Source organism: Drosophila melanogaster, chromosome 2L, assembly GCF_000001215.4.
Source record: "Drosophila melanogaster chromosome 2L".
Lineage (NCBI taxonomy): Eukaryota > Metazoa > Arthropoda > Insecta > Diptera > Drosophilidae > Drosophila > Drosophila melanogaster.
In genome coordinates, this window is record NT_033779.5 from 93,703 (window position 1) to 106,739 (window position 13,037).

General features: G+C 40.7%; 3 protein-coding genes across 4 annotated transcripts; 2 read left to right on the forward strand and 1 right to left on the reverse strand.

Annotated features, from left to right (window-relative positions):
• The first annotated feature begins 1,036 nt into the window (after window positions 1-1,036).
• Window positions 1,037-8,384, forward strand: Zir (Zizimin-related). Its single transcript, NM_134645.3, has 12 exons — window positions 1,037-1,190; window positions 1,287-1,368; window positions 1,430-1,599; window positions 1,652-4,131; window positions 4,182-4,768; window positions 4,825-6,021; window positions 6,083-6,814; window positions 6,870-7,001; window positions 7,060-7,240; window positions 7,314-7,492; window positions 7,547-7,917; window positions 8,174-8,384. The coding sequence occupies exons 1-12, from the start codon at window positions 1,150-1,152 to the stop codon at window positions 8,214-8,216; spliced, it is 6,195 nt and encodes a 2,064-aa protein (NP_608489.2). The 5' UTR covers window positions 1,037-1,149; the 3' UTR covers window positions 8,217-8,384.
• A 293-nt stretch (window positions 8,385-8,677) lies between these two features.
• Window positions 8,678-10,440, forward strand: Creld (Cysteine rich with EGF like domains). 2 transcript variants are annotated; one of them, NM_134646.4, is made up of 3 exons: window positions 8,678-9,204; window positions 9,304-9,732; window positions 9,814-10,440. In NM_134646.4, exons 1-3 carry the CDS (start codon window positions 8,757-8,759, stop codon window positions 10,059-10,061), a joined length of 1,125 nt encoding a protein of 374 aa, NP_608490.1. In that variant the 5' UTR covers window positions 8,678-8,756; the 3' UTR covers window positions 10,062-10,440. The 2 variants fall into 2 exon arrangements, with proteins under 2 accessions (NP_608490.1, NP_001259790.1); NM_001272861.1 differs by having other exon boundaries at window positions 10,176-10,440.
• Window positions 10,260-13,030, reverse strand: Nhe1 (Na[+]/H[+] hydrogen exchanger 1). Its single transcript, NM_134647.4, has 5 exons — window positions 12,267-13,030; window positions 11,810-12,213; window positions 11,689-11,753; window positions 11,303-11,634; window positions 10,260-11,245 (listed from the first exon to the last, which is right to left on the reverse strand). Exons 1-5 carry the CDS (start codon window positions 12,938-12,940, stop codon window positions 10,771-10,773), a joined length of 1,950 nt encoding a protein of 649 aa, NP_608491.3. The 5' UTR covers window positions 12,941-13,030; the 3' UTR covers window positions 10,260-10,770.
• Between the last annotated feature and the right edge of the window lie 7 nt (window positions 13,031-13,037).

Consider the following 13,037-nt stretch of genomic DNA (forward strand, 5'->3'; position numbering starts at 1 on the left):
TTCAACACAACAACTAGTATAAAGAACATGACCTAATACGTATGATATCTTATATTAGAGAATAATGTTTCCTATAAATTAAAAACAAGCGTATATAAAATCTCAACTCTCATATGTGGATTAATAGCTCATTATAGTTTTTTTTTTGTTTTGGTAATTGTTTTTAAGCTTTCAAGTTTGTTCAGTGCATGAGAATTTATTGTAAAAATGGATAAAACGAAAGTACTATGCAGTTAAAGAATTCATTAACAACTTCGCCACTACCATTTATATAAATAATGGGTAAATTTATTCAGTCAAATTAATTATTTTTTTGTGCTCTTAACTTTAATGGTTTTATATTTAAAAGTATTGGTCTGAACTTTTGGTTGGCCCAAAGTAAACCTTTGTTAGGCTGATCAGCAAATAGGCCAATCAAAAGCTATTTAACGTCATCTCTTTCTCTTATTTTACCGCCGTCAAATTCTAAACAGCCTCCCACTGACATCAAGCCCATTCCATGCATGTGGTATGCAACTCGTAAAAACATAGCGCATCCTAAGGCGGTCGGAATGCGGGGGCTTGCTGTTAATCTAAAAAAAAACTCGCCAAACTCACTGCAGCTGTTGCTCGTGGGTGAAAGTGAAAACTTGTGGCACATGTTCGGCCGGAAGCTAAAGAAAATCAAAATAAACCACCATATGGATGATAAGTTTTAATAAAGTACGTTTTTCATAATAATTGTCTGTTAGATAAATACTATGAAAAAATGTACTTCGTGTACTTAATCTAATTCAATATTTGATAAAGACTATGAAAAAATGTTAAAAAAAAGCTAAAGAAAATCAAAATAAACCACCATATGGATGATAAGTTTTAATAAAGTACGATTTTAATAATAATTGTGTGTTAGATAAATACTATGAAAAAATGTACTTCGTGTACTTAATCTAATTCAATATTTGATAAAGACTATGAAAAAATGCAATCATATTAGAATCGGAACCAGTTCATCTATACGGGCCTCCAGCTCATCTCTGGTATGTTAAGATTAATCGATGAGTACGGTTATCGACGGCGCTGCAAGTAAACCAATATAAAGTCAGGGTTTATTTGTCATAAAATAAATAAGAAAAGAATTGGACCACTTTAGCATACGAATTTCCCAAAATGTCGAGTGCCCAGCGCTCGTTTGTGCAAAAAGTTTCCAAGTAAGTTTTTCACTAAAGGAAATAGTTTATTTTAAACAAAGAAACGCCCTTAATGCTTGTATACATATGTACATATATCAATTTGTAAATCCCTAGGCAGTCGGCTGCGGATGTACGAAAAAATGTTTCTGGTTGCCATCTATCAAAGGCAATGGACCCATCATTGTGTGGTTCTTCGGTAAGAGCACTATTGTTTAAAATATACAATTTTTCTGTTAAGGATTCCATTTTTTCAATAGATCTCCCCGACAGAGCCCCTTGATTACGAAGAATTTCTATCCCAGCATATGAACATCATCAACCGGGATCCCTTGAAACATATATTGGACTTTCCTCAAGGGGATGTAACTGTTAAAATCATTCCCCGAAAAATCAGAACTGTTGATCACGTTGTTCCCAATGAGAATTTGTATGTATGCACCTAACTTATACAACAGCTACATAGCTACAGTCTCTTTTAGGTCTGATTTGCCCCATCACGTACAAGAATGTGTTAACTGCTATACGCGCCCATGGAAGGTGGTTGAATATGCACAGCGGCACCTTTCCAGTTCTTGCTATATCCGCGAGCGTATCGACCGCGGAACCATAAGTCCCTCTGCGTACCAGCAGGAATTCGAGATCGACAAGGATTTTTCGTCATTTGAAGAGGCGTTCGCTTATAAAAGCGAGAGCTGCACTCCAAGTTCTCGACAATCCATTGCAAGTTTGGCTTCAGTAAGCTCTTGTACGGACACTTTGACCCCGCGTGGTTCTTGGGCTAGCTTTGATCTTCGACGTTCGGTTAATGACCCACTAATACCCAATTTGCTTGACAATGTACCTCCGGAGCATATTGATCAATCCAATGAAGCACGCCGGCAGCAAGATCGACAAATGGCTCTTTTCTCACTGTATCCGGAATCTGAAGCGGAGGAAAACATTGAACGCCGCCTGCTCGCAGAGATTCCAGTTGAACATATGGGTCATCGCATTCAGGTTAACTGCCTACAGCTTCGGCTTGAGCTGGAAGTGGAGCCAATTTTTGCATCGATGGCTATTTATGATGCTAAGGAACGGCAAAAAATTTCTGAAAATTTCTATTTTGACATGAACGCAGATAGTCTTAAACGCATGTTGTCAAGTCATGTACAGTGCGCCGACATAAGTACCCAGAGCCACTCAGCCATATTCGAAATTTCATATCCGAGTAACGATTTATTTCTCGTGATTCGTCTGGAAAAAGTTTTGCAGGGTGACATAAACAATTCCGTCGAGCCGTATCTCAAAGAAGACAAAGATAAATACCGAGAGAAAGTAAAATCCAACGCTGTGGACTACTGTGAACGACTAGGCAAATACCGAATGCCGTTTGCATGGACAGGAATCTACCTAACAAATGTTTTTAATGGCGATAACTTTGAAAGCAAAGACGCTGGCGCCGCGGAACGGGATTCCTTTGGAAATGCTTGTGGCAGCAGCTTGGGCACAGCGCCAAGCTCCAATAGCTTAGATCGAAAATCTTCCACAAGTAGCTTTGATCAACTAAGGCGAAAAGCTAACGATATGAGCGGAACACTTACACGACGTGGTTCGCTTGAACGGAAGGAAAAGCACCGATCCTGGTCCCCAGATGATTTTGCAAACGTTGTAGAAAACTTTCGTCCTATCACTATAACAGTACCAAGCTTCTTTAAACAAGAGGCAGATAAAATGAAAGACGAGGATTTGTACAAAATTTTACCAGAGTTAAAACGACCGAGCTCAGTTATGAAGAAGTACAAATGCATACCTGGTTCTATTAAATTAGAAATATCACCTTGCGTCGAGGAAGCCAAGAATGCATTAACGCCAGAGTTAGCACCTATAAACCCTCAAAGTGCAGATAATGTGCGCCCAGTTAAGGAAATCTTAGAATTTCCGCAATCGGCGATTTACAATCCACATTATAGCTATCGCAATCTCCTATTTGTGTCACCAAAGGAGCTAAATTTTTCTTCGCGTGCAGGTTCTGCTCGAAACATTGCCGTTCGCGTTCAACTAATGGCTGGAGAAACGCCAAAAGATGCGGTCAATGCCATCTACGGCAAGTCGTCTTGTCCCAAATTTTCTACTGAAGCATTTACAGCTGTCAATTATCATAACAAATGCCCATCATTCTACGATGAAATAAAAATTGCGCTGCCTGCATCAATAAAGCAGCATCACCATTTATTGTTCACCATTTACCATGTTTCATGTCAAAAGAAACCACAGGACTTGCAGCCGTCAGTAGAGACTCCTATCGGCTACACATGGTTGCCCTTACTGGAAGATGGAAAACTTAAGTTTGGGGAATTTAATCTTCCTGTTATGGTAGAATCACCGCCGGAAAATTACTCATTTATACCACCGAATGTTCACCTGCCTGGAATTAAATGGCTGGACAATCACAGAGCCGTGTTTTCTATTAATGTAGAAGCAGTCACCGCAATTCATACTTTGGATTCTTTCCTCGATCGATTCTTCTTAATTTGCGAATATCTAGACACTCGAAATATACCTTCCCATATTGGCGAGAATAATATAGAAACAGAATTAAAGAAATGCTTGCTGGATATCGAATATGCAAATCGTGAGCCATTAGTGAGGCATCTACCATTAGTCTTGGATAAGCTTATCGAATTGTTAGTTGTCACCCACAAAGTTGGTGGACAAGCAATGTCTCTGGGATCTACGGTTTTCGAAGTTCTTTGTTTGGTATCATCTTTGTTATCAATACTTAACGACGATCAATATGACCAATACGGTCGGCAAAGTTTGCTATCAACATATGTGCACTTTCAATGTAAAATTCCGCACCCCTTTCAAAGCAAACAGCGACTAACATGCAGTCGCAGCACAACAGAAGACTTGCAATTAAGCGAATCGTACACCATATATGATAATGTTTTAGCAAGTGGCCGAAGCTTGGATCGCAAAGGTAAAATACATATTTTGTAAAGGCTTTAAATATAACCTTTTTCCTTTCAGAGCTGTCCATAGATGTCCTTCACTCGATGGCTGCACGGGATGTCCAAGTGCGGCTGCTTCACGAAGAATTAGCCTTGCATTGGGTTGTTGCAAGTGGAAAGGCAGCTGACTTAGCCATGTCAAATTCGTGGTTTTTATTTGAGCTTATTGTCAAATCTATGATTGAACATTTGCATTGTTCAAATACTTTAAATGGTCCCCGCAAACATCGATTTCCACATCAGTTTAATGATGATCTATCCACCCTGGTGCACTTAGTTACAACAAAAGTGGTCGGCTACCACAGCAACGAACCTAAATTAGCGCAGTCATTAAATGCAAGTTTAGGCTTTTTTATATTTGACATACTAAGCATCATGGATCGGGGATTTGTTTTCGGCCTCATCAAAACGTACACAAAGGTTCTGATTTCTAAAAATGCTTCAATACCGGATCTAATGAACTATAAAATAGACTTTTTGAGAATTGTGTGTAGTCATGAGCATTTTGTAGCCTTAAACTTGCCGTTTGGTACTTCATACACAATGGTAACAGCGCCATGCAGCCCCACGCCAAGCACAACGTCGAGCAACAGCCAAACTTCTTGCGTAAGTAAAAAAACAATACACTTTAATTTTTACTTATTTGTGGCTTCTTTTAAAAGGGATCACTAGAGAGAGCCCTTCACGCCGACCTTAGTCAAGAATTCCTCCAGCAACATTTTCTAGTCGGACTTGTTCTGAGCGACTTAGCAGCAGTAATGGAGGTGCCAAACCCCCAATTACATGGAAAAGCAATAAGGTGTATTCGCAACCTGATGACATCTCACGATTTGGACGCGCGGTATAGCGAAACTGATGCACGTGCAAGGGTGGCTGCTTTATATATACCGCTACTTTCTATAGTGATGGATTGCATTCCTCAGTTGCATCAGCACGGCCTTGAGCAGGATCGTCTGCAGCAAATCGGTCAACTTGAAGACTATCAAGGGCCACATCAAACTATTACAGCATCAACCATAAATCCGGAAGTGGCATTTGCGATATCGGGAAGTCGTCCCTACTCCTACTTGAATGAACAAGTTAAAAACAAATTGCCCCTCAGCTCGGAGAATACCCGCCATTTATTGGTGTGTTTTCTGTGGGTGCTAAAAAACTTGGAGCGCAACGTTTTATATCGCTGGCTTATGGATTTAAGTCCGCATAGAGTGCACCAAATGCTTCAAGGTGTTAACGTTTGCTTGAAAACTTTCGAGTACACAGGACAAAAAAACGTGGCCACCCTTAAACGAACGAATACACAAAGTTTTAGGAAAACTGGATCTACTGATGTTAAGGAAAAGCTGGAAGAATGTATTAGAGGCACAAATTCAGCACGTTATGATTTAATAAATCGTCGAAAAGATCGTAATTCAACAGAAAAATTCCGATGGAGGAAAGACCAGATGCCATATCGCTCTCAATATGCGGATGCTGTGGGAAAAAGTGAGCATGAACTTGAATTAAGTCATTTCATCGAAGGCTCTTTGGCAACTGAAGTTGCACTTGTACTTCTCGATACCCTTGAAATAATTGTTCATGCTGCTGCCAACCTTTATCACAATCTTCTTGGAACTGTGCTAAAGGTGCTTCTTCATTCTTTGTCCCGGAATCAATCTGTTTTGGCCCTGCAAAACTTGTTTGCCTCCCAACGCGCGTTAATCTTTAAATTTCCAAACTTATTATTTGATGACGAGACCGATATATGTGCGGATTTGTGTCTAATTTTACTGAAACATTGTGGGTCCCTATTGCCAGGAATACGATCACAGGCAGCTGCATCACTATATTTACTAATGAGACAAAATTTTGAAATTGGAAATGTAAGTTTTATTTTATTGTTTAGGTTTATTTAACTAAATTAATGGTCACTTATTCGTATAGAACTTTGCCCGAGTTAAGATGCAAGTGACGATGTCTTTAAGCTCCCTAGTTGGAACAAGTTCGGTCTTTAGTGAGCAATCCTTACGCCGTGCGCTTAAAACCGTCCTGGTTTATGCTGAATCCGACTCCGACCTGCAGGATACTTCTTTTCCTGAACAAGTACAAGATTTGCTTTTTAATCTGCATATGATCCTGTCAGATACTGTTAAAATGAAGGAGTATCAGGAAGACCCAGAAATGTTGCTTGACCTCATGAATCGTATTGCCAAGGGATACCAAAATAACCCTGATCTACGACTGACTTGGTTGGAAAATATGGCTAAAAAACACCGCGAGCGAGCAAATCACACGGAAGCAGCCATGTGTTATGTACATGCTGCTTCTTTAGTTTCTGAATATCTTAGCATGTTGGAGTCACAAAAACATTTGCCTGTTGGAGCTGTAAGTTTTCAACGAATTTCTCCCAACACACTAATGGAGTCGGCCGTATCGGATGATGTGCTAAGTCCCGGCGAAGATGGTATCTGCCTAGGAAATCATTTCACTGAAACTGGGTTGAAGGCCTTGCTGGAAGAAGCCTCCAATTCTTTTCAAGTTGCTGGCATGTATGAAGCAATGAACGAAGTGTACAAAATTCTAATACCCATATGCGAGGCTAACAGAGATTTTCAAAAGCTAAGCAAAGTTCATGGCAAATTGCAGGAGGCATTTAATCGAATATCCCAACTACAGGTAACAATATTGTGTAAATTTTACCAACGGAAAATATATACATATTTATAAACAGGGTAAGAGAGTTTTTGGAACATACTTTCGTGTTGGCTTCTATGGCGGAAAATTTGGGGACTTGGATCAGCAGGAATTCATTTATAAAGAGCCAACATTGACGAAGTTGCCCGAAATATTTAGTCGGCTTCAGGTATATATTGCAAATTGGAAAAAATAGAACTAATCAATTTTGTTTCAACATACGTTAGAACTTTTACACTGAACGATTCGGACCGGACTCTGTGCATATCATTAAAGATTCCAATACCGTTGATATTAATAGCTTGGATCCCGATAAGGCTTACATTCAAATTACTTATGTTGAACCCTACTTTGAAACATATGAAATGCGTCATCGTGAGACATACTTTGAGCGGAATTTCAATATAAGTATGATATGAATTAAACAGATAATTTAAATCGAAATTTAAAATTATAATTTTAACATTTTTGGTTTATGCAGAACGTTTTATATATGCCACGCCTTTTACTAAAAATGGAAAGGCACATGGCGAACTAAATGAGCAGTGTAAACGGAAAACGATTTTGACCACGGCGAATCACTTTCCATACGTAAAAACTCGCATTATGGTAATTAGCCGACAGCAAATAGTCCTGGAACCGATTGAAGTGGCAATTGAAGTAAGTTATGTTGTAAAATCCCAAAAGTTAATAAAATTAAACGTTATTGCCTAGGATATTCAAAAAAAAACATTGGAATTGGCAGCTGCCACGAATCAAGAGCCAGCAGACCCCAAAATATTGCAAATGGTACTGCAGGGATGTATTGGAACCACTGTTAACCAAGGACCGATGGAAATGGCGAGTGTGTTCCTTTCCAATTTATCCGACGGAACAACTGTACCGACAAAACACCAAAACAAACTTCGGTTGTGCTTTCGCGAGTTTTCAAAGCGTTGTGCTGATGCTTTGAAAAAGAATCGCAATCTAATACTTTCAGATCAAAAAGATTACCAACGAGAACTGGAACGTAACAACGATCGGTTCATTGAACGATTGACTCCCTTTATTACTCTTACATCAGTTCAGAATCATGGCGTTGTCAAGTAAGTTTTTATTGTTATACAGTGAAAAGGAAAGTTACATTGTGTATACATATGTATTAAAATTCTCATGTCTTTCTTATTTTGTTCCTCAACGGAGTGCTCTAAATAATAGACATAAGATGCTTAATTAGATATTTATAGAATCCAGCCTAATATAGATATTACTTTACTATATGACTATATTAAAAACCACCAGTGCAAAAAGTAAACATTAACTTATATAATTTTTTATTTCTTTTCTAAATACATCCAATAGGGCCAACGCGTACAACAACAAAAGTACTCCTTTGAAATGGTAACTTCTTGCACACGACTTAGTCTGCAATCAAATTATCATACTTTTGGTCTTTCATGTCTAGCGTATCGGATTATTTTAAGTAAATCTTACATTTTAAATTATCGATCTCTATAATTGCTAATGTAATAGCATAACTTTTTTATGCATCTAATAGATTAAGCAAAATATTAAAAAGCGAAAAAAATAAAGTTTACACTTTTTTACTTTTACGAAAATAGTTAAAGCAACATGTTTCAAGCTACAAGGAGGTGCAGTTAAAGTGAGTGAAACAAATCGTATCCTACAGCAACAAAATTTAATTGTCGATTACCAGAAAAGGGAAGTATTCGAAAATGATAATCCTCGAATTTCGCATGGGTCGTTAACGGTTGTTAGATTGACTAAGAGTGAGCTCCGTGAGGCAATGGTATCGAACGCGACCTATCGGTATTCGCGAAACTTTCGAGTATACTATCGATGTTTTTATTTATCGATAGTGTCGGCTTTAATTACACGTAAACTCAGATAGTTTGCCGGTTAAAAAGACAATAAATAAATAAAAATGAGAATCAAGTATTGTTGGCTCGCAACGCTAGTATTCATAGCCGCTGCTTCGGCGTCATATTCTCCCGAAAAGCCTGTTCCGCCGCCCTGCAGGGCATGTACCCAGCTTGTTAGCTCTTTCAGGGCAGGACTCGAAAGGACAAAACGCGGACACGCGGGCGGGGACACGGCATGGGAGGAGGAAAAGTTGCGTTCGTACAAGAACAGCGAGGTACGGCTAGTGGAGATCCAGGAGAAGCTATGTTCGGAAGGAGAAGTGATAAACAAGGATCACTGCCACAACCTGGCTAACGAGCACGAGGCGCTTCTCGAGGACTGGTTTATCCACAAACAAACAGAGAGTCCCGACCTGCAGTCATGGCTTTGCATCGATCAGCTAACAGTCTGCTGTCCGCTGAACACCTACGGACCAGACTGCCTGACCTGCACCGAGTGCAATGGAAATGGTAAGTAATGATAACCAAGTATTACAGGCCACAACTTACATAAGTGTGTCAACTTAAGATTGCCGTCTTCGTTAATTTTACCCACATGACAAATTTCAGGAAAATGCAAAGGAGACGGAACTAGAAAGGGTAACGGAAAGTGCAAATGTGATCCCGGCTATGCGGGTCCAAACTGCAACGAATGTGGACCGGAGCACTACGAATCATTCCGTGACGAAAAGAAATTGCTGTGTACACAGTGCCATGCGGCCTGTGGGGAAGGAGGCTGCACGGGAGGTGGTCCCAAGAGCTGCCGCAAGTGTAAGAAGGGCTGGAGCATGGACTCGGAGGCAGGATGTGTCGACATTAATGAGTGCTTGGAGCAACAGCGTCCAAACCCTTGCCGACCACAGCAGTTCTGCGTGAACAATGAGGGCTCCTTTAGTTGCCTGGAGTGTGATCGATCTTGCGATGGATGCGATGGTGATGGCCCTGACATGTGCAGGAAGTGTGCGGATGGCTATGAGTTGAAGGAAGGAAAGTGTCATGGTAAGTAAGACAGAAATTTAATAAATTTGCTTTTAAGCAACGCATTGTCCACTGTATGTATTGCGCCTCCGATCATTTAAGATATTTCTGCGGAGCAACGCAGCAACTACGTAAGCTTTACGCGAATGCTCACCTACTTCGGAATGTGCGTGGCCACCTGTGTCATCTTCCAGAGCTCTACTCATATTGCCTGGGGTTGCATTGTTGGGGCGGCAGTGGCAGGGTACATTGCTGTTTCCGAGTACTGGATCAACTCGGAGGCAGGAGGCGGCCACCAACCCGAAATAGATACAAAACAGTTGGAGGAACTAATAATGAAGTCTTTATAAGTCAAAAGACATGTCAACATTGCTTTCCTTTTATGATATACACGAGCGTTTTGAAAAGCATAATCTTTTAACATTCCCCCAAGACATCTAACGATTTTTGTACTTCGTTTGCAGTCCGCAGTGATTCAAACTCCACGGTGCTCGGTGAAGAGTCCACGCACGAAGAATTGTAAAAGTAACCAAAAACGCACACCTTTTGTAGCCAATTTTACTTTAATAGGTAATATTATCAATTGATATGTAATTATAAATTAGAATTTCAAAAAGCAGGGCATGACCATATTTTTTTACACGTACCACACTTAGATATTTATTTGGTTTCAAAAATGTATAAAATCACAAATACAGCATATATTCGTATGAATAAATATTTTTAACTAAAATTACTGACGTAGTGTGCTTTTGTGACGTCCAAATTTTCATTTTGAAGACCATCTGTCGTGTGCAATGTAATACTGCTTTAAGCGGATTAATAAAGGAGCTACAGTGATACGAATGAATCATTGCATTTGGATCTTACAAAATGAAAATTTGTAAACAAAAAATATACACAAGATAACAACCATCACCGCGCTATATAAATAAAAACTCTAAAAATATTAACTAGAGGAACTTAAGCATTACATACGATCGTTCCCTTTGGCTTCTAAAGTTATCCAACACAGTCCGAAACGGATACAGAGCTCCCCCCACAACAGCCATTTAATCCCTACGACCGTGTCAAATGAATTTGACTTGTGCTGGCCGCTAGTCCTATCTCTTCGTCCGATTCATCTGAATCCAATGGACTCACTCGAATGGCTTGGTACCACTTGTTAGTCAGGTCGGCCATCTGTGACTTGCACTCGTGCAATTCCTGACTATTGAACCGACGTGTAAAAAACGGAATAAAGTACTTGCGATCCATGCGCCCAAAACGATCGCGCGCTTGAGTAAAGGTGACGTCCTCTTCCTCGGTGAGTTCAGACAAGTGTTCAGAGTCGATTGCCTGGCCCCATTCGCGAGTTTTCGATAGGGAAATAGATTTTGAACGCTTCCTACCGCTGCCGTTGCGTCGACCTCCCTCCTCAGCGGCATTCCTTCCAGAGCCGCGTGCCCGCCGTTTTTTTCCTGGCTTAAGGTACTTTAGCAGAGGCATTGTGGAGCCCCCCAGCACTAGCGTGGTAAATAGCACAATGATTAATCTGAAATTTTAATTCTTCAATGACTGAGCATTATTTTACAATCCGGAATATGCTTACGTTGTTGTTATGATGACGTGTCGTTTCTCCTGGCTGTCAAGATTCAAGTGCAAAGATAGCGCGTAGGAAATCGCTCCGCGTAGGCCAGAAAACCACATAATGAACTGCATCTTGTTATTGATCTTATGCTCGCGAAATTTGTTGACCAAGAACGCGAGCGGAAAAATATTGCAGGCGCGGCCAATTAAGCAAAGCACAATGGCCCATATAACAAAAGATAGTTCAACTTGGTGTTTAAAAGAAAAGATTGCTAATCCCAGATAAGCAAACACGCAGGTCTCAGCAATGAAAGCTAGTGTCCTCATCGTCTGCTGCATGGTAATTTGGGTAACCTACGATTAAAAAAGTTTTAATAATATATAAAATAGGGATATCATATGACTTACAGTGGATAGGTTGAAATGCGTGTAGTGGGACATGACGATTCCGCAAAATAGTATAGCCATAATACCTATAGTTGAAAAAAATGTTTAGCTTTTAGAGTCATAGTCAACAACATTGATATACCGCTTAAGTGTATTCCCTCTGCCAAGACGTAAGGTGCGTAAGTAAACATTAGCATCATCGCGAACTCGAGGGATGGATGCTTTCGTAAATCGATGTGCTTCAGAAGAAGAGCCGAAATTAGTGCAAATATGACTCCAATGCCCGCCGAAGCAAAGAACATCGCGCAAAAGGTCTTCAACGCGCTGAACATGGCTTCTCCAGTGCTGGCCTCAGCATTGACGTTAGCGGATTGGGTTATGGATGCAGTCAGCACAATAGATATGGCGTCGTTGAGGATGCTTTCGCCGAATACCAACATGTTGAGTATGGGGTCTACGTCAAGAGCATGGAAAATTGCCACTGTTGCCACAGGATCAACAGCAGAGATGAGAGAACCGAAGGCAAAGGATTCCGAAAAGCTTAGGCTAAAATTTAGGATAAATTATTGAATGAAATTGACAATTTATTTTAAACTTGCCGAAATGCCACCTCCCCCAGGCCCAGCAGGTAAATCCCCGCCCCGATGACTAGTGCAGAAATTGTTGTACCGAATATGGCAAAGACCAGTATGGATCCGATGTTCTGAAAGAAGTTTCCCTTGTGCAGATTGTAACCGGACTCGAATATAATGGGCGGCAGGAGCACCAGAAAGAAGCCCATGGGCGAGAAGACCTCTTCACGTTTCCAACTGCCATTCTGCCCAGACATAACGTTCAGCGAAAGGCCAATAAAGGCGCCCAGAAAGACTACCACAATGCTTTCTGGCAGGTACTGGAACCCGGTCTGGAGCATAGAGTGGATAAGCAGGATGCCCAACATGATAACGCAGATGACGAAAAACAGTGAGAGTGAGGAGTTGTGCTCCTGCTCGACAGCATGGGAATCGATTAGAGGCGGATCTGTGACCAATGTGGATGCGTTTCCCCTTTTCGTGGTGCTTGCATTACCAGATGCAGAAATCGAGGGCGTGACATTTCCAAGCGGACTGTTGACGAAGACATCCGAAACGGTGTGGATAGAGCTACTATTATCTGTAGTGGTGGTGTTGCTTGATGTTTTGCTTTGGGGCACCTCCTGTCCACTGATGCTTTCCGGACCCGCGTGCACCAACAGTAAGAGTGCAGCTGCACTATAAGCTACCCAAACCCTCATTTTTGCCGACAAAACGTGACGTGGTCGCTATTAACGCTCGCATTTAACTTTTCACTATTTGTTCAATTTGTTTTTTCACAAACATCTGTTTATCGCC

Excerpts from the sequence above, each read along its gene's own strand:
- Zir (NM_134645.3), top strand. The coding sequence starts at position 1,150 with ATGTCGAGTGCCCAGCGCTCGTTTGTGCAAAAAGTTTCCAA. Across the intron at positions 4,132-4,181 it reads CCGAAGCTTGGATCGCAAAG|AGCTGTCCATAGATGTCCTT; the intron begins GTAAAATACATA and ends TTTTCCTTTCAG. Across the intron at positions 7,241-7,313 it reads TGAGCGGAATTTCAATATAA|AACGTTTTATATATGCCACG; the intron begins GTATGATATGAA and ends TGGTTTATGCAG.
- Creld (NM_134646.4), top strand. The coding sequence starts at position 8,757 with ATGAGAATCAAGTATTGTTGGCTCGCAACGCTAGTATTCATAGCCGCT. Across the intron at positions 9,205-9,303 it reads CACCGAGTGCAATGGAAATG|GAAAATGCAAAGGAGACGGA; the intron begins GTAAGTAATGAT and ends GACAAATTTCAG. Across the intron at positions 9,733-9,813 it reads GAAGGAAGGAAAGTGTCATG|ATATTTCTGCGGAGCAACGC; the intron begins GTAAGTAAGACA and ends CGATCATTTAAG.
- Nhe1 (NM_134647.4), bottom strand. The coding sequence starts at position 12,940 with ATGAGGGTTTGGGTAGCTTATAGTGCAGCTGCACTCTTACTGTTGGTG. Across the intron at positions 12,214-12,266 it reads CTGGGGGAGGTGGCATTTCG|CCTAAGCTTTTCGGAATCCT; the intron begins GCAAGTTTAAAA and ends CCTAAATTTTAG. Across the intron at positions 11,246-11,302 it reads CACGTCATCATAACAACAAC|ATTAATCATTGTGCTATTTA; the intron begins GTAAGCATATTC and ends TTAAAATTTCAG.